At 39.3% G+C, this 21,374-nt stretch overlaps 1 protein-coding gene across 2 annotated transcripts in view; it reads right to left on the reverse strand.

Annotated features, from left to right (window-relative positions):
- The window catches only part of CELF2 (CUGBP Elav-like family member 2), a 550,570-nt gene that overhangs the window by 307,205 nt on the left and 221,991 nt on the right, over positions 1-21,374 (reverse strand). For both annotated transcript variants that reach the window (XM_066551028.1, XM_066551020.1), the window contains one exon: positions 2,558-2,593. Coding sequence is in view for 1 of the 2 variants with exons in the window: in XM_066551020.1 (XP_066407117.1) it covers positions 2,558-2,593 (36 nt within the window). In the remaining variant the exon portion in view is untranslated. The remainder of the gene's footprint in view (positions 1-2,557; positions 2,594-21,374) is intronic.

The raw sequence follows: 21,374 nt of genomic DNA on the forward strand, positions 1-21,374 counted from the left end.
CAAAGTTAATCTATTATCTTTCCTACTAAATGATGTCCTCCAACTCACATTTTTCTATTTTTGCCTATCAGTGATACACATACTTCAGTGGCAAGGAGAAGGGTGATTTCTTCTTCCTTTAAATGTAATCATTAGAGAACCATCAGCAGTATTTAATGGAAAATGAATATATTAAAAAGCCACATTTACCAAGACACTTTGTTATATTCGGTTTTTTCAAAAAAATGCGCATATGTAACCTCTCTTGGTTACTACTGAGATGAGAAAATATTCAAAATATACTCCTCTGTACTTCTGACTAATTACAGGGCTTTATGGGAGTGAATCCCTAATTCCACCTCTTTAATTGAACTATGAAAAAATCAGAAGGGGCTTTTGAGCCTTTTTTTAAATGACAACAACAACAATAATAAATAATTAAGGCCACCAGTGCCTAAACTTTCTTGACAGCCAGACAAAATATTCCAAGTACAGAAACATCTGTTCACACTTACTCCACTTGCAGTGAAAACCCTTTCACCAGGTTTGCAAGTGCATGAAAATGATTTGATCAATCCTGGCCACAAATATATCCAAGAGTAATCAGTGCTGTGGGAAAAGGCATTGTGTTTGCCTGGACAAAGGAGAGTTGGGTTTCTGGTGTTACAGGGGACTTGCTGTGCCCCACTGGCCAAAATACAGCAATGGGAATCCCAGCAATGATGGGAAAGTGGTTATTAATTTTGTCATTTCAAGGTGCAACACCTGAAATTTTATACGTTGTAAAGTGGTTTCAGGGTGAAGGTGGAAGAAGATGTGGGGAAATTAGACTATTTCACTCTTATGAATTAATAATAGCAAAATGAGTCACTTGACGTTTGAAAGAAGAACAAAAAATATTAGATTACTACATCACAACATAAGATTAAAAACCCCAAGGAGCTGTTTGCTTAGAGAAATTCAGGAACAGGTGAATCCTGGAGAAGACTGGAGGACAGGCCAACCTGTGCCTAGCTAGAAACATTTGTTTTAAACCATGACAAGATCATTTGGTTTAATATTTATAACACAATTACAATGCCTTGTGCACATTGCTGTTATAATCTGATTTTACTTGTGACATCTTACCGCAGTTGAAATTAAAGCCTTGTGGTAATAATTCAAAAAGCACATTTAGACAATCATTAATGGCAAGTACGAAACGGGATGTTTATTCAAGCACTTATGTGTCTCATTTTAACTTTAATTTGAAGTGGAATTCATTTCTGCAGTGTAAGGACTCCATGTTTCCAGTATATTAGTCCTATAATACCTCACCATGTGCAGTGAAACAGGATTTTTTTTTTCTTTTTTTGGTATGTGTGTGTGTATGAAGAAATGCAATTATTTTGCAAGGAAGATGAACAAAATCTTTGGTGTCTGGTAGGCCTGATCACTGGTCAGCTCTTCAAACACATGCCAAAATTTCACAAGAATATTTTCTTGCACAACCACGGAGGCCAAGTGACAGTAAGCCATAAAAAGATATGCATCTATTAAATGAACAAATCATATAAATCGCATAAATTTGTACACACAGAACAAAGGGGTACACTGCACAGGGAAAACTCACCATATGTAGTGAAAATATACTTTTTTACAGCTTATCAATATAAAAAAGTCAACAAATATACACCACACACCCTCTAAAGAAAGGTGGATATATTTTCTCTGCCTTAGAATCAGAAGCATCTTGCACATATTATCATGCTTAAAGAAAACTGTCCTTCCTGTTGAAATATTCGTTTTAAATTATGTGTTGTTTGAACCACAACACTGCTTTAATCAGAGGATAGCAAAAACCCCCAAAAACATAACCCCACTAAAACCCTTTGCACTTCAGAGAGCAAAACCAGTGGCAGAAGGTACAAGAGGACTGAGAGCATCTTTTTTTAACTCACCAGGCATCGCTGACAGATTACCATATCAGATTTTTTTGTTTCCCTTCTCTCCACCCTTTTCTCTATCTGCATGATTACAGCATTTTATTGCATTCTCTAACAATATGTAGACAAGTCTCTTTTCAAATACCTCTATCACAGCCTGGGAGTCTTGTCTACTTCTATTATTTTATGAAAAGGTTTCTCAGCATAGAAGAATTTGGTCTAAGCTGCTTTCCTGCTTTCCAAGTGAAAATGCCTTAACATAACACTTTTTTTTTCCTCCTACCTCCAAGTTTCCCTCCTCTCATCCCTCAGGTGAGATGTAAAGCAAAAGCCAGACCACCTGCCATGGGTATAATTGCACAGCTGGAAGGAAGCCACAGCTGGGATTTTTCTCATCAGGTGCACAACTGTGCTGAGCCTCAAAGCAACTTCAACCCGTCGCTTTAAGCTGTGTGGGCTTGGCTGTGCCAGTATTTCAGTGTCATTTGTCTGTCTGTGGCATGCAGGGAGCGTTCTCCTCTCTGCACCCCCAGTTCTCAGTATCCCAGCAGTTTTCCCTAGGAAAAGGATCATGTTCTGCCTCCAAAGGTCGTGCTTCTTTCAGCACCTTCCAGACATTGACACACAGATGCGGTTTAGAGCAACTTGCTTACCTTGGTAATGTTCCAGATAACTCTGTGGCAGTCTCTCTGAAAGACACAAGGGGAGGAAAACTTAGTTTGTGTTTTAAAAAGCTATAAAATTTTTAAGATGCCTTTGTAGTGCTTGTGTTTTATAGGAGTGCAGACACACATCCACAGCTCCATACGCAAGCGCGTCGCTGGCGGATGCGGTGCCCCCCTGATCACACACAAAAGAATGTGAAAAAGCAGACGATGGAGTGTGAGCTAAGGATCTATCAGAATCGAGTTCTCCGTGGTACAATTACTCATTTTTTTAGGCATAAAATTATCACCATTTCAAATGCCAGCACTGCATGATCTTACATAGACAAAACGTAGCACTGGGCCAATTTTCCAGTGGAAAATGTTCCCTTTTATTTCAGTGCTGCAGCAAAAGCAAGGCTTTAGACAGTTCTACAAGCTGGTTATGCACTGAGAAAATACCATGTTAATATTAAATCTTCTTGTGCTGGTCCTAAACAACAGCTATTTTCCAAATATGTGGCTTTTTGTCCAATTTACTTGTCTGAAACCCTTTTGTGGGTGTGCAATTTGTTTGAGAGAAGCTGAGTGCGAGAGAGTGAGAGTGGGCTAATGTAGTGGTACGTCACATTAAAGTACAATTAAATACATTACCATTACCTATGTACACAGACCTTAAAATACATGCCAGATTTGTCCTTGTTTCCCTCCCCAGCAAATTGGCCTAGACCTTATCCAAGAATCAGGTAAACAGCTGGATAGCTCCATTTCTCATTTCTCTCCCATATGTAAGACCTTCAAAACCAGCAAGAAGCCTTAAGAGGCTTCATTGTCTTAGACTTGACCAGATGCCCATCTTATTCCACAGTCTTCTTGTCCAGTTATAAAATTTATATCCAATATACAAATTTTCTGCATGAAATGTAACTGGTTAGTTCATACCCTGTTTGCTTCAGCTGAGACAGAAACTGCAAAATTTCACATCTGTAGATGGAACTTAGGGTATGGAACAATTCTCAACATAATATTTTATTATTTACAGCAGAGAAAATAATTCCATCCACTTTTACAGTTGGAGGGGAATCTTTTTTTGTAAGGGGAGATGGTAGTAATTAAGATAGGTCCCAAAATCTTCCTTGCCTAAGCAATTTGCAAAACTATAGATCTAGTGATCTCTTTGTAGTGAAACAGCCCAATATATTTTTGTTGCAAGAGTATAAACCTTATACATACATATTGAACCCTCAAGGCTAATTTAGTTATGAATCCAAAGGAAAAACAGTAAAGAAATAAATTTTTGAAGGCTCTTCTAGAGTTTCCCCATGTTCTGAAGTCACTTTTCTTGATGGGGCAACTACAGAGTTAATATATTAAAACCACAATAATTCAGAGCTCCTCTTCAGGAGATCTTTCTAGATCTTTCTAGTGCTCTTTAGCACTACATGAAATGTGAGCAGCTATAAGGGTCTAATTTTTTTTAATTACAATTTTTTATATTTATTGGACATCCCACAGTGACACCAGGCTTTTCTCTTAATGGTTACAATGACAGTTGCAGTCTCCATTACAATGTCAGAGGAAATGAAATGGTCCCTCTAAATGTGCATGGCTTTGCACTTTCACAGTCTCTATCTCCAAGCTGTGCAGTTTACTGGGCACAGAAGGTTGCCTTAAACCTCCCAGTGCTTTGCTTCAAAAGGCACAGAACAGAACTGTGTTCAGTGGTTGCAAAGAAGATTAAGCAAGAAATAAAAAAATGGCTCACACCCTTTTCTTGCATGCACCATTCAGCAGCAGTCCAGCAGATATTTAAGCTCCCTCAGAAAAAAACAGTTCCCACCCCAGCTAAGGCAGACAGGTAGATATTTAGCAGGTGTCTGTGATGAACAAAGTCCATGATATAAATGACATCAAAGGTGAGAGCCAGGAGAAAGAGCAAGTGAATGCAAAGAGATAAGAAAAAAAATTAGAGTACAGCAATACAGACTCCATTTCTATGGGGTTATTTGATACAGCTGTAAATTTTAGATATTTTATTTTCATTAAACTCCTGCACGTTGGTATCACACCATCTTATTTTCCAAGCCCTACTCGTGACTTATACATTTCAAAGAATTAGTGTGATATTTTTTGTAACCTATTAAAGAACCAAATCACTAAATGGTTCCAACAGTCAGGACATTCCCCCCTTCCACTGTAAATCCCAGACATCATCTCTTTTCATTGAAATGCCTTTTTTTTTTTTTGAAGGAAAGAACCTGGATCTGGGCATCTCTTTGTTTCTTCTTCTAAAGGGTCTCTGTAGCCTTTAGCTACCCATTACTGTTCCAATAACAGAATGGCACAAACCTTATTGCTTTAGGGTATGGCAGCACATTTTATAAAATAGCAGTTGCTCATCCAGCTTAAAGAGACAACCAGGCACATCATGGGTGGGTGCTGCAGGAAGCATCAAGAAGCAGAATCGTGTAGGTTTAAAAGAGGATGTTAAACTGCAACCACACTCTCAGTTTCTGAGCAGAGCAGTGAGTGATTGGTGCATCTAAATTTCTAAAGGTTTTCATTCTTGTTAAATAACTCTCTCTACAAGGGATGTTAGCATTGTGGAAACAATTATTAAATAGTCGATGCAGTGGTAAAAAAATCTGAATGTGATCAGAATGTTAAACAAAGACACTGCAGGTCTTTAACATGCATTTTTAATGTAATTAATTTTGGTGCAAATTTCACATTTGGTCAGATCAAATTCCATTTTTGAGCAAAAATATGTAAGGTAATGGTTTTTGAAGTACAGATCCAACTCAAATAAAACTCAAAGTCACAAGTAAAAGTCTGATTAGTTCCTAACTATCTAAAGATTTTACTGCTTCTCATCAACTCAGTAAACACTTCTACCATAAAAACAAATTAACCCCACATTAGTCTATGAAACTAAAAATATTATTTCCCAGAAAACAAACACAATTATCCCCACCATGCCATTGAAAATAAATGATACATGGACTGCTGAAGATGGTTAATGTCCATGGTAAGTGCTCCTATAAATATCAGGAATTGAAACACCACTCTATAAATATATTTCATGGGAGTTTAAAAAAGAAAATCTGTTGGAGCAAATTACTCATCAAGAAAACCCTTAAAGTTTGTTTAAAGATAATAGATACTCATTTTGTAGTCATTCAAGAAACTGAAACTAGACTTACACAACCAATTTTCAGACCCCTAGTACTCCCCAATGACACACACAATAAATATAACTCACAATTTACTGTATCTACAGGAAGCAAAAAATTCTTGGATGAAAACAAGAAGATAATACTCAAAGGGAGAATGAATATAAGATCATGTATTTTTACATCCTGCCAGAGATATGAAAGGATGACCTTGAAAAAGAGTGAGGATGGAAACTTGAATGCTTTGTCAGAGCTGCCCTGAATTCCACTGAAATCGGCTCCAATGCAAATGGTTTGAGCTGATGCTCAACAGTGCTAAGGCAAGGAGAGGACCTGGCTGAAAACCCTGGAAAAGCTGTGATGAGGAAGGTGGCATTATGGAAGAGCAGGGCAGCATTTCCAGGAAGGTCATTTACAATTTCTAAACATTTTGTATTCAGCTGCAAAGGAGAGATTTGGGACAACATGATCTGTACACATGGAAGAGGTAGGTGCTGCTGAAACGAGGAGGGTGCTGGGTGGGAGGTCTGCACCCCAAAATATTGCACCCTCCCATGGGGTCTTGCTAAAAAGCAAAGTTACAAATTGCTTCTGAGACCTGTGAGGAGCTTTGTCCTACTGCAGGAGCTCTGCACTCTCGAGAGGACCATGCAGCTCTTCTCAAAGCCCAGAGAGCCAGTGTGGGTGAACCAAGCACCACACACGCATTTTGTCATTTCTCTCTACAGGCTGAGAAATCCTGCCCGTAGGATTGGAGTAGGATGTATACCAAAGCAGAAAAGTATAAATATTTTAGTCAAAACCTTACAGTGAAGTGGAAGTGGGAAGATCTGCATAAAGATCAGCAAACAGACTTTACTGCCTAATAGTTCTGTTTAAAAAGAGTTGTTCAGAAAAACTCTTCATAATATCTGGAAAGTGTTGTGTTTATATTAAATGTTTTGTTCACTGAGAAATCATATGGTGCTCTGCTCTCTGAGGCTGACTGGCAGCTGTTGTTACCCACCTACATGCAGGATTTGGCACAAAACAGCTCTGAAGTTCGAAACTGCAACATTTTGCAGTTTGCCCAGAGAAGATGTGGCTGCCCCATCCCTGGAAGTGATGACAGGGCCAGACTGGATGGGGCTTGGAGCAACCTGGTCTAATGGAAGGTGTCCTTACCCATGGCAGGAGGTTTGGAATGAGATGATCTTTTAGGTCCCTCCCAACCCAAACCATTTGATGATTTTTGCTGTGTTTGTGCAGTGATGTAAACTGAGGCACAGGAGACAGGGCAGGTTTTAAAGGGCAGCTGAGGTCATCTGGGCTAAATGCACTCCAGTAGCCAGAGAAACTACTGAGTTCAAACCATACAAGTCAAAACTACACTTTGAAATCTTCTGTTAGTTCTGCAGGATCATGACCCTTAGTGATTCGGAAGCTTTGGGTCTCCACCGAGAACAATTTTTGTTCTGCAAGGGAAAGCATATGGATTCTAGCTAGGCAATCTGTCAGGGTGCTGGGAAAGATGCAAAAAAAGGCAGCAACACTTTCCTGCAATCGTGTTACCGTTCTTCCTTTTCCCATCTCACACTTTGGGGAGAGGATAAAGCCCGCCTACGGCACACAAGGCACATGAGGATAAGGGCGAAGCTGGAGAAGGGATCTGCAGGGTGTGCTAACACAAATGCAGCTCAAATGCAAGCAGAAAAGCCCCAGAATGCAGAATAGTTTGGAAAGAGAGGTGCCCTAACCCTGAGGTCTTGGTTTTAGGCATCAGAACCAGCAGTCAGCATTTCAAGAAGGAGGGTTAAAAAGTCCTGTCCTCTCCAGGACAGGTGAACATGACCCCTTTGATTCCCTGGGATGTACAGGAACAGTAACTCCCATTACTTGTACTCATTTTCCTTAAAGCACAAAAAACTCCGATAGGTTAAACTGGTATTTCTGATTTGGATGAAACATTCAACCCTTCACTAAACAGAGTCCTACCACTGACACAAGCATTGATCTTACTGGATGGGATATATTTGTAAACAGAAAAAAGCACACATTGAAGAAAAATGACGTATTTTGGATGATCACTTGAAAAGTTATAGGGTTTTTTTCCAGGAATATCCATTAGGCAAAACTGGATAATGCCAGGAGTGCTGATGTAGATAACACATTGCAATACTGTTGATAACTAGGAAGTTCTACCTTGAAATATTTCTAAATATTTCATAACCATAAGTTGTTCTTTGCTTTGCCCCAGGGGAAAATTGGACTTGCCAGAACAAACAACTCACCTGATGCTTTTGACCACTTTTTCCTGGCTCTGCCTATTCACTGACACTGCACCACTGATTGAGCAACACAAGAAAATTGGGGTGGAGAAGGCTCCAAAGTTTGTTGTTGAACAACACCCCTCAACCAGACCACCAATAAAGCTTTTTTAATTGTAGGGTCCACAATTGCAGATGCATTCTCTGCTCCTAGACATGCATCAGCAATGTGAAAAAAGCCACTAATTGTCAGTATAAAGCAGAACTAAAGAAAAGTTTACAAAGGGATAAGAAGGATTTTCCACTCAAAGCAGGGGAGAACAGCTGAAGAGGAACTTTAAATTAGCTTTAAAAGAAGGTTGTATCAGGAAGAATATAATTACTTTCTTGGAGTTTCACCAAGACTTGGGAGTCAATGCCTCTACTCTTGCAGAATGGTGCAGTGGGATTTTTAATGACCGCAAATGGTCAGGACATTGATTTTACATTCCAGGTGAAAAACGGCACTTCCAAAGACACATTGTTGTCTCTGCTCTTCCTAAAATCACATTGGGGACTGCATCTGCCTTGACTTGGAAGAATTAATAGTGTGTACTGAAATACCATTGTGAGACACAAGATGTTTCACTGGTCTTAAATTGGGTAGTTTCTCAGATTTGTTAGTGTGCAGCAACATTAACTGGCTACATTTGGATAAAATATAGGGTTTAAATTCTGGATTCAGTTTTGCTATGATTAATTTAATAGATTTCAGTGAAGACTCTTTTTTTTCTGTATCACATGCCCTTTACATATCTTTTTTGGTAGAATTGTTCTCTATGTCAACTAAACATCAAAATGGTCAAAAGCAATTTAATCTTTTAAGACCCTTAAACTATTAAAAAATATCAAGATTTCAAACTGATACTTCTGTAAGCATTTTATCTTTCACACAGCAAATAAATACAATGCCATGTTATATCTTCACCCTGAGCTTAGCTACCTAACAAGGATCACACATTTGCAGCAGAAATTCTGCATAAACAGTCTCTGAATGTGCTATTTAAGTACAAGCTAAATACTCTTTTTTTAGGAAGTGATGTAACAAGTTCATATGTAAAAATCTATTTCTATGCAATGTGACATTCTGCAAGATTAGCTGACTGAGATAAAGGACATGAACAAACATGCTTGTTGTTTTCTCCCATGATTATTTTTAAAAGCCGCATTTTTCAGTATTCTAAATTTGCTACTTCTGACTTTTTTTTATTCCTCCTTAGGTATGAGGAAAGAAATCTCTATGTAGTCAGTGATAAACACCTGCCATGAAAACTGTTCAAGTCCAGTGTACATACTGTGTACAAATGATACCCCAAATAAAACCTGCCCTCATCATTGTGACTACTTTATATATTTCATAAAAACTTGAGTTTTGATTTACCCTTCACCCAACATCTTTGAAGACAGCAATATTATAACTTACAAGTCAAAGCATAATTCAGGCCAAATTCTCACTCCTTTCAGTTTAACTACCCCTCCCAGCTAAGATTTTGGCCCCTTGTCTAACTACTCACCAAGGACATCACATGAAATATCTCTCATACATATTTGCTCTGCTAGAAATTAATTAAGTGGGAGAAACACAGCAGTGTCCATTTGAGAGACTGGTAATAGGGGCATGGATGGGGTGCAATTCAGCTGGGGTCATTAGGGAGAAATGCCAGGGCATGGAGAGGAAATGGAGATCCCATTCTGGTGCTTTGCTCCAAGGTCAGACCCGGCCTTTGTGGATGTGGCTGTTGCTATGTGTTTTCTCAGGCAAGTGGAGCATTTTGAAAGTTAAGAAAGCTTGGAAAGCTTGGATATGAAGAAAGAAAGCACTGTGGGTACAGGATTTGTCTCTCCAGGACACAGCAAGCAGCAGGAAGAACATGGGGAGAATCCACCATGATACTAACTCCAACACCCTCACCCTGTTAGTACAGGAAGAGAAAGAAGTGATGCACAGGGAACTGCCTCAGGGAGCTCAGCAGGAGGAACATACCCTCTGTCTCTCTCCAAAATGCGAAGAAAGATCATCCAAAACAGAGCAGATGTTCCTCCCCATATGCTCACTGAACCTGCTGTAATCTCCCAGGGTAGAAAATCTTACACGTTTGGTATTTGCCTGACCTGTAGCTCGTGCTGCCCTGCCACTGGTGCAGTGTTACTTTACCACCATCTCTTCTCACTGTGCCAAGGAAAGGAGGGGAATCACACCCAAAGTCTCAGCAGGGACTTCGGGTCAAACTTAGTTGTACAAATATAGAACTGCAGAAGAATTCTGGGCCATGTGCTAATTGTACAGAAGAATTATGGAGCCATAAAATAGTTTGGGCTGGAAGATCATCCCATAGGTAGGGAACCTTCTACTAGACCAGGCTGCTCAAAGCCCCATTTAACCTGGCCTTGGACACTTCCAGGAATGGGGCAGCCACAGCTTCTCTGGGCAGCCTGTGCCAGGTCCTCACCACCCTCACAGGGAAGAATTTCTACCTAATATCTGATATAAATCTACCCTCTTCAGTTTAAATCTGTTAACTCTTCTGTCACAGCACTCCCCAATGAAGAGTCCCTCCTTCTCTTTCTTGTAGATCCTTTCTGGTACTGGAAGATGCTATAGGGCAGCAGGGAACCTTGTCTTCTCCAGGCTGAGCAACCCCAAGAAGTCATACATTCACAAGGTTGTATGAGATATATGCAAAAAAGACATAGAAATTACTCAAGTTCTATAGATGGTAATAACCTAGATTAATTCCTTAGTTTCTGACATGAGGTACAGGGCTTCAGTAAGTTTCTTCAGATATTTAAGACTTTGTCATACTTGTGTAGGGTGAGAGGCCCACTTATGTGTACAATTCACACATATGTCTTTATGATGAGCCATTGGTTGGGTCAAATGTTGATGTCTTCAGTGATGAATGCCACAAAGAAAAAGCCACCCTAACAACTGTTTTCTGTTAAATGCCCGCACCTCACTCTTCCTGCCCATATTTCCCTCACAAATATCACAATGTCAACAGTTCAAAATTCTGGTGTTCCCTGATGTCAGATGTTTTCCCTAATATACACAAACTTCAAGCCACTCAAGAAGTTTGGAAGCTTTATTTAAACTTATTTCAGAGAAGTAACTTGATTCTCTGCCAAGAAATGCCAAGCTTGGAAATGACATCTCATCCTGGTCTCAAAATACTTCACTGGAGCTAAACAACTTGGATACTTCAGCTATTATGCATTCAAATAGTTACTGATTTTCTTAGCCAATGCAGGCTGGGCTGAGATGGGCATTTGGGGGTCTCTGAAGTTTTGTGACTTCTAGAACAAAGTGAGATGCTAAGTGTAGGTACCTTGGGAGAACCAGTGTAAGTTAGGAAGGGGATGGTCTTGTTTGCCCAGTTCAGTATGCAGAAATATAGGAATGGCATTGGCAACTACCAGGGGAAAAAACCACAAACAAAACCAAACAAATTTTAAACAAACCCCACGACCAATAAAAACCTCCCCAAAAACAACAACCCCACTGAAAATCCCACAAACCTCTTTTCATGCACCTGCTGAAATGGTTAGTTCCTTTTTGTAGTTAATCAAGGGTAAATTTGCTTCTTAGCTCCTTTCTGTCCTGACATCTCCTCCTTGTAATATGAAATACAATGACAGCAGGTTGAAACATGGGATGGAATAGGAAAAATGCAGAAAGGACTCTGAAGAGGCCTGCCAGCTAGGAGTCTGTGTCCCATTAGCTGCAGTTCAAAACAGTCCTCTTACTATTTCCATAAATACTGTGGTATCTTCTGGAGTATCTCAGCACAAACTGCAACAGATGTTGGATGCTATTATTTCTTCATTCTTGCTCATTTGTTGTTCATCTGTTATTTTTTGCCACTTTTTTTTTCCCTCTTGCCACCTGTCCTCCCACAAATCAGAAACGTTAAAAACAACAGAGTTAACTTTTGTTCTTATTGGTGCATCTACCACTGCCCAAAATTAATGGGAGAGGGAAAGAAAAGAGATTAAGATCTAACTCCCTGTCTTATTTCTGACCTTAAAAGGATGGGTAGAGTTTATTTTTGACAACCCTAACCAGAGAGAATAAATCTGCTGAGCTGTCCACCTCAGGAAATGGAAGTACACAAGTGCCATTGTTCTCTAACAAGTTCATAAATAATATTACTGAACAATATAGCGATGAGGTTGTGAAATTATGATATAAAGTGTTTTAAAGTGTGAGTTACCCATGATATAAATCTACAAGCAAGCCCTTTTCTCCCCAGCCATATCCAACCCCAAAGATGTTAAGATAGGTTTCTTTAATGGCAAAAACTATTAGACTGCAATATGTAGCAGGTTCATCTATTAATCATCAGACCATTTATGTTCTGTAATTCTACCACAGTTAAATAACATGGACTACTAAGTACCTGAATCGGCTATTAGCAACCATTCCTGCTCATTAAAACTCACTTATTTAGACTTTAGCAATGGTAAATGTAACCAGCCCTGGAGGAGTGTCACAGTGCTTGGAAATGGCACATTAAGCTTCATTTACCCAGCTACACTGGAAGGCAGAGGGGGAAGGGAAAAATACAGTGACGGTCCATAACAAAGCTCAGAAGCTTTTTGAAGCTGCATTAAGAAAATGACAAATCTCACAAAGAGAGCCATAAAGATTCCTCAAGTACAACAGTTCGGCAAGGAGATATTTATCATGGTTTGTTGAAAAGACTCCTACGTTTGATACTATTGGACTGTGAGAGATGATTATTAACTGTAATTACAGAAATAGAACAGAAATAATAGTTTATTGCAGAGCATAAGCAACACTGTATTAACAAAGAGTAGTGGGGAACATGTTCAGCATTTGCAATGGTATCATTAGCTTTTCTGGGAACACATACACAAGTGTATACACATTTGATTCCATGTTGGCTTCTCCTAACCAGAATTATCCTTCAAGAATTTCTGATCTGGGTCAATGAATCTGTCTATCTGTGGAGTGAGGAAACAGGAGCCAAAGTGGATTTCTATTTGGGTGTCAGCTTTTATTCCTTTCCTACTTAACACAGATTTATTAAAAAACAATCACAGCCTGCTGTCAAGAAATACTGCTTGCATTTGCTTATTAGCAGCCCCGTAATAGATACATTTTTGCTACAGTGCTGCCATTTGAAGTGAATGATTTATTTAGAACATGCCAGTTATCACGAGATTCTCCACGCAGTAAAACAACAAGTTTTGATTTCTTATTGCTACCTGCAGGAATGAGTTTAATTTCTATTACACTTATACCTCAGCATGTTTGCTTGTGTACCCAGCCATCAATTTTACCTTTTCTTTTTGCTGTGAAGTGATTCGACCCAACTTCTTTTCACTCTTGAATATATCTGCCACTCACTTCTTGCGCATTATTGTCCATCTTGGTGAAGCCTATTTTATTAAAACCATACAGTTCTTTCAGAGAGCTTATTTGGGGTAGGTATCCACACTTTTCCCAAATTACAAAGACAAACAAACTTAGAAGCACAGCTTCTTACAACTGGGACTGTGGTTTGTGCCAGCAAGGAGGGCCAAAAAAACAACCCTATCTCAGCAGTTCAAAAGCTCCCTTCTGGTCCACCAAGTTTTAGGCTAAATTAACTCTGCTACTGGCCCAAGACTGAAATATTTTGCAAAACTCTGTTTTGGAAAGAAGGCATTCAGTGACAGATGGGCTTTATTTATTTTTGGGTAAAAGGAACAGCTTAACACAGGTTGGGAACATGGGAGAGCATCCTGGCACATCAAGACAAAGGCTGAAAGCATGTGACGTACTAAGGAGATGCAGAAATGATCATCACAAGACCGTGCACACGTTCATCGATAACGTGGTGCACACTGACCCCTGCTCCTCCTTCAGCAATGATCTGTTTTGGAGCAGGAAATGCAGCCAGTAGTTTTGAAGCTCAGCAGCTTCCTTTAAGCATCTGTACTCCCTCTTTAGTTCGCTGTATAATGACAGCTTAATGTTTTACAGGCGAGGCTGCGCTCAAAGACAGGAGCTGCGTGCACTCAGCTGAAAGAAGGAGGTGAGGCTGTAAATCAGGGCTAAGAGAAGAAATCAGAGTCTACCTTTAGGCATTCTCATTTCTGGATTTTGTTCAAAGCAGCGTTTTCACATTTTCTAAAGAGTCATAGGTTACATTTTCAAGGATTTTTAAACCTAAAAAACTTATGTATAGGTTGTTAACAAAGATTTCCAACCATGCTGCAGAATCCTTGGGAGTTTGGTATTGCTTATACTGAGATGCTTAAGAAAAAAATTCCCTCTAACCATCTATCTGCATCAGGAGATACACAAGGGCATTTGGGAAAGTCTCCCCTGGTCCCACCACATCACTGGTGTAAAAGAAAACAAGTTTTCCTTTTGAAGGTTTTTGACTCCTTTGTAACAGACAAATCATTGCTGCAGCACTTTCCAGCTGACAATTATCTTGCCATAATAGCTGTAAAAAATAAAATAAAATCAACATGGATGGAATTCGAAGTAGGAGACCTAAATTATACTTAACTATATTCATAAAACTGCACCTCTGCTCAAAGTTGTTCTGCACACTACACATATGCCAGGATCTCTTAATCTGCTGCTGATGTGCTGCATATTGCAGTCGTGTGCAATTACAGTTAGCTATAATTAAGAACAATTACTACTTTTATTTCTCCACTTGTTCTTTAAAAAGCACAGTTGTAATAAAACTTCCCCCCCCCTTTTTTTTTAAAGGTGAATATAATTATGCATCCCTATAACATCTCAAATAATTAGTTTTTTCTGGAACAATTTTCATTCTAACTGTCAGATCTGCCATCTATAGTCAATAGAACACATTGTAAAAAAATTCTATTATTAACCTTTTTTCACCCCATAAATCTGCAAAAGAATTTGAAGAAATTGAGGAATTCATTGCTTAAACATTGAAAGACCAAATGCAACTAACTCCCCTTCCCCAGCAATACCTTCTTAATCATGCTGAAACATTGTTATTATTATTATTATTATTATTATTATTATTATTATTATTATTATTATTATTATTATTATTATTATGCTAGCTAACTATAATAATAAATTAAAGCTGGATATAAAAGGTATTTGGCACCTCTCTATATTTTATAGGCTACTTTCCGGCCCTATTCTCATAAAAGAATTTCTCTACTGTATCTTTGTTTAGAATCTTCCTGTGATTACTACCATGCAGACTGCAGGGAAAAGCAATTAAGTTTAATAGAAGCCACCCTCATTTTTGAAGCTGCCCTCAATTTAAGCCATAGAAGGAGAGTAATTAAATTTAATGCGTGCCACAGCTTTTAAATGAAGATATGGCATGTAAAATTCTCTCACTCTGTAAGATGTCTTTTCCGAACACTGCAAAATAAGTGTTGTGATGCAAAGATAGCAAAATACAACCACCAAGTGATGTTAAGCTTTCTTTTCCTACTGGCCATCTCTTCCAAAGGGGGAGAGGCCTTTGGGTAGATTAAGAACAATGTAATCTAAATCACTGGAATTGGGAAGCCTGCAGTGGTTTACCCATCCTTTGCCCACATTATCTGCTTTGATTAACTTTAGATTAAACTTGCAGCAGGGCCCACCTTTTACACATTTTTAACAGATGTAAAAGGTTTCCAGCTACAGCACAGACCTCTGTACAGACATTGTTTACCAAGATCTTCCACCAAAGTAGCTGCAGTAGAAGCAGAAACTAATGACAATAATTTCCAGACACAGCCACAGATCTCCCATGTATGACTCCAGTCTTAAGTCACCAGAAGAAAAAAAAAAAATTAAATTAGATGAGGCTCAGTTATTTTCCCAAAAATTGGCATACAACTTTCACATAAAAATTCAAATTGCAAGCCAGGACTGGTGAAAATATTTCACCCTTGCAAAGAGGAATTTACTGAATGAGGAGCTCTGAGACTGAAAGAGAGTCATTTCCCTTCCCCAGCACTGCAGGTTCCCTCTGTATGTATAAACAAATGCTTCCTTGCAGAGAATCACAGAAGTTTCATCAACTGATTTAATATAAGCAGAGAATTTAAAGGCTTGAATTACTGCGCAAAAGGGAATGTAGATGCCTGACAGTCTTTGTTCAGAAGGTTAGACCAAGATACTAAATTTATAATTAGTTCACAAAAGAACTCCCAAACTTCTTCCATGCAGCCTCCTCTCCTGAACACATATTAGTGCCTATTACTGGGCTTGAACAAAACTTCTGTGCTGAAATTGAGACCAGACTTGGAAAGACATAACCTGAGACAGATTTTCAAAGGTCTTTGGGTGCAAAGGCTCCCCCAAAAATCAAGGGAGTGGAAAGAAATGAGAAAGAAAAAGTAGGGGAAATAAAAGAAGCTAGAATAAATATATAGATTCTCTGTTTCAGTTTTAAAACCCACCACAAATCTGCCACGTACTTTCTCAAGAGAGGGGTTGAATACTGGATTTTAGCAGTGTAGAGAACTGCCACCTCTATCCCTAATGCACACCCAGCATTGCAGGAACCTCTCTGTGCACAGGTGAGACACACACATTTCACCTGGCATTCATTTCTTTACCAGATTATAAAAAGTGAACTCCCATCATAGTAAACAAGAGACAACCAGGGTTTCATGCCTGTCTCCCTGACAAAACCCATGATCCTCTATCCATTAATCCACGGACTGTTCAATAGGCAGATCCACCCTTCAAATCTTGAAGCCACTGCTAATATAAATTGCAAGCAATTTGAGAAAAAGAGACTGAATTTGTAGCTATTTTTAGTTTGAAAGAAAGAAGATATTTGTTTATCCATATCATGACTAAAAAAAAAAATGGATTCTTTTGGTTTTAATGTAAGAAAATAGGGACAAAATTGCTGTTTAAATTCTAATTTTTACTCAATTATATATTAAAGTGATCCTACCAGATGCTGGAACTAAAGCGATATGATTTCGCTATATTTATATCTAAGCTGCAAAACATTTCAACATTTACAAAGAGAAGAAAGTTCTCTGCTAATGCCAGGAGAAGAATAAACTCAAATGCCATTGCACATGATGGCTCTTAATAGCTGGCACGGGGAGAGGAGAAATGTCTCTATAACAACAGTTTTAAAGAAACGTGTAGCAGATATCACACCACAACAAGAAAATTTTAAAAAAGGGTTTGTGGAGAGTGTTAACATGAGGACATAACATCCACATGCTCTCAAATGCTCGAGATGGATGCAAACCAAGGCAAGCAGTGGTCTATTTCCTCCTCTCCCCTAATCTGAAATGCCTCTTCCCATCCAAACCACCTGCTGTTCATGCCTTCTGCTTTTCTCACACATTTCCCAATCAATACTTAGGCCCTTCTGCTGCTGGCTACCAAAAAGACAACTCCCACTCTCCTCTAATACGCCCTCAGGAGCTTCGGCACAAATCTGGGTTCTGGACTGGCTGGCCAGAAGATTAGGGAGAAAAAATTAAACCAAACACAAAATCAAATCTTCAGGATCCTCTCTCCTCAATTCCCACCCACAGTGAATGCTGGGCTAAAATACAGCCCCCATCCCTCATCTCATCCTCTCTTTGAAGGCTCTGGGTCTCGTGGGGTCCTGCTGCAATTGGCAAGTGCTCCAAATGCTGGTGGGATGCAGCTCAGCCTGTGATGCCAGAGCAGCAAGGCTACCCCAGGGCACCAGCATGCGCCGCTCAACTGGTTAAAAATTGAAACAGAGCAAATGGGAAATTTTCTGACAAATGCTTGGAGATTATGGAGCACACATTACAGCTGTAACCACCCACAGTTCCCTCCTACAGAACAGAAACACTGACAGCAAAAGCCATTCACTGCAGAAGCTGAAAAATAACAAAAAAATGCAGCAGTGAGGATGAAATTGAAGCCTGTAGGTATTTTCTGCAAGAACTTCTAAAAGAAAGAGGGGAAGTTTGCAAGACACAACAGAAGAGAAAGCACAATCTTGGTTTGCAAGTTCACAAGATATGCCAGGACTGGTGTGCAGACCTGCACTAGTTATGGTGTTCATCACCCATTTCTTACTCAAGAAGGAAATTATATTTCTGTAATTTATATAAAATTATGTACTGTAAAGTGGTGCAATAGTGGGCGGGAAGGGAAGGACAGCCTCTTCTTTTTGTTATTAAAAATAGCTAAACTAGACAAAACCTCAGATAACCTTAGTTAAAAAATTTTCCAGGTCTCCGAGGACAATGGAGCAAAGAGCAGGGATTCAGTGTGGCATTCAGCAGGGAGAAGGGCTCAACCTTCTGAAATGATCTTGAAAAAGGAAAAATCAAAGATAAAATAAAAGCAAAAGTGTATGCTTTCCACCATGGAACTAATTTTTTGTGTTCACTACTTGCAGCGATCATTCAGCTCTATGGATCAAAAAAATCCTACTGCTACCAATGTGCGTGGTCAATCAGCAGGATATTCTGTTTCAAATATGAGATCTGAAGTTGTTTCTTTGATTCTTTTTCAAAAGTGCGACATCATTTTCCCCTTCTCCCAGTGCCAATCGTGTTCAGGTAAATGTTACAGCTTCTGCAAGTGCAAATTAAAGACAATTATAACCTGGCGAACCTACTCCATCATTAAAATTCCTGGCACAACTCATTTGCCCATGGAGTGGAGATTGCTGCTATGATATTCACTTGAGTAGAGAAATGCTCATCTTTAGATGCTGTGGACATGCTGATTGTTCTGATCAAAGAAGGCAAAAATGGAAGTGCTTATTTGCCCCTGTAGGAAGGAGCACTGCAAGTGTAAGTGGAAGAATTTATTGTCACCTTAGTCACTAATGCTATTTGAGGGAATAGCTTCCATCTGTTCCAAAAATAGCATCACAACACGTGTGTGTTTAGGAAAATTAAAGATTTATCTTTCTGGTACAGGTCCTTGCAGTGGCCACACCAGCTGAATGAGGGAAAAATAGGACCAGTGAGTTAAGGGCCTTAACAGAAACACCTTAGGGGTACTGTACTTCCAACTGATATTAGGGGCTCCTTACGTATGAGATCCAATTTAAGTCATTGCACCTCCCTGGCAGGTGGAAATTGGGTGCAACTCCCAGAGCTTTAAACAAATCAATGCCAAAGAGAAAAGTAGTGAGAAGCAGGAAAAATAACAATCAGCAGAAGGCCTTTAAAAGCAATCTCAAATGCAGAGAACAGAAACCTCCAGCCCAACCCTCCTGTCCACAGCAGACAGCTGAACAAGAGCTTATTTCCAGATGGGGAGTCTGTATTAGTGAGAACTCCCTACAGTTGCTTTGTATTATATATAAATTATAGCCTCTTTGTACCAGAAGCAACTCTTTTTGTTGCATTTACAGACAGCACAGAGCACAGCTACGGCTTTGAGGTGATGCTGTAAGTGTTTCAATAGGAAAAAAAAAACCCCAGAACCAAACAAGGAATGTTTCAATAGGAGCAAAAATTTCCTTATTGAAGTATTACCCTATTTAAAGTCTTTACTTGTTTAGGTTTAAAATTTTATAGTAGACACAAATGGACAGGGACATTTTTCCTCGGCTCAATTTTTCAAGAAGGAGAGGAATCAGAGCAGTTCTGCCATCCTGCTGAGAGGTGCAAAGCTTTCTTAGATATTATTAGTTTATGAAGCCATAGGCAAAGCTCCTCATAGAAAAAGGGTGTGGGAGGTGTGGAGTGCACTGGCCTATTTGAGCAAGGGGACATGTCAGATGAATGAGTTGCAGCCACCTGAAATCCTTAACAAAGCCCTGGTATCCAAGGGCTGGCTGCTTTCACTTATGTTTGTGGGCCAGATTGCCATCAGTGAAATCTGAGCCGGAAGACAAATCCCACAAACAAAACCCCCACTCCTTTTCCATTGAAACATGACCTTTTCATTTCACAAAATGTGTGTCAACTTAAATCTTGTCAGCCCGACCCCAATCTGTCCTCTTCCCCCATTCTGGGGAGCTCTTTGCAGAAGCCATTCCCACCCCAGGCTACGATCTCGTCAGATCTCATAAGCGAAACAGGGCCAGGTCTTTCCAGGACTGCAGGAGACACCTCTGAGGGAACCCCAGGAAGTTCTTGGTGGTGACTTTTACACGTAACATGCCTTGAATTAACACCAAATCCATGCCCCACAGCAACATGAAGGCCACAAGGCTTCTAAACCTTGTATTTTAAATAGGGAGGACTAGAAATTAGAATCACTTTTATAAACTTCAGAGACATCTCCCCACATGCACAACAGTGACAGTTACATTATCATCTGTCAGGTATTGAAATTCTCCCCTCATACTTTGATATTATCAACATCCATGAGATTTTGCTCATATTTTTTAATAAAAAAGAAAAAAAAAGTCAAACCCACAAAATCCCCTGAGCCCAGCAAGTGGACTGTTCTTGCTTTTTCCCTTCCACTGCTGAGGTTTACTTCCATACTTCCACATCTTTTCCTGACAGAAGTCTCACTGGCCCTTCCTTGTTGTACTCCAAAAATGTGCCTTTTAAATTTTCTTCTATTTTTAGAGCTTTGTTAGTCTGGTTTACTCCCAGTACTCAGTTCACAATCACCTCCTCTTTCTTTTTCACTCGCCTTTTACATCATGTTCCTCTCCCCCAGCTTGCTTTATTCTGGCAATTCTGATCTGTCTTCATACACTTGCCTCCAGAAATACAGTTTCCTATTTCACCTCCCCTACCATCAATCAATAAAATTCAAACACAAGTATTTCATCTATCTCACAAAAGTTTTTCAGTACATCAGGGCTGCTTCATAAAGCCCAGTTTTCCCCCAAACCATGTCTGCAGTGAACCTGGAATACACATAACAAGCTAGTGCACGGAGTATATTTTAATACATATGCACAATATCATACAATGCATATATAATAAATATTATGCACAATATATCACAATATTCAGCTGTAACAAATTGGTGCTTCAATTACTTCTTACTTCATGTCTGTGTGCCACAGACTGCTCAGCTCAGATAGAAGATCTTTTGACGTAGACTGCACCCTCATTTCTATTCAGCAAGTGACAAACACAAAATACCCCAGAAGATAAGACCAAGGATGAAGTTAGTACATAAGGAACAGGCAGTAATTTTATGTTTGACTCTTTTATAAGGACTCAGCATGGGTATTAGCCATGCTGTTAATGGTTTTAATCTTTCAGTGCTGTTTATTGGAAAGGTTCCCCCATCACTGACTTAGGGTGGAGGAAAAAACATTAAACTAGCAAGTATAACAGAGCTTGATCCTTCAAAAAAGAACTTTCACCAGAAAAAAGAAAAGCATTGGAAAAAGATCAATTTTCAAAGTGAGACATGGAAATCATAAATTCCTGTACTCTGTTTTAAAGTGTTTTTTACACCAACAAAAGCCCAGATCTGTC

The sequence above is a fragment of the Molothrus aeneus genome, chromosome 5 (assembly GCF_037042795.1).
Source record: "Molothrus aeneus isolate 106 chromosome 5, BPBGC_Maene_1.0, whole genome shotgun sequence".
Classification (NCBI taxonomy): domain Eukaryota; kingdom Metazoa; phylum Chordata; class Aves; order Passeriformes; family Icteridae; genus Molothrus; species Molothrus aeneus.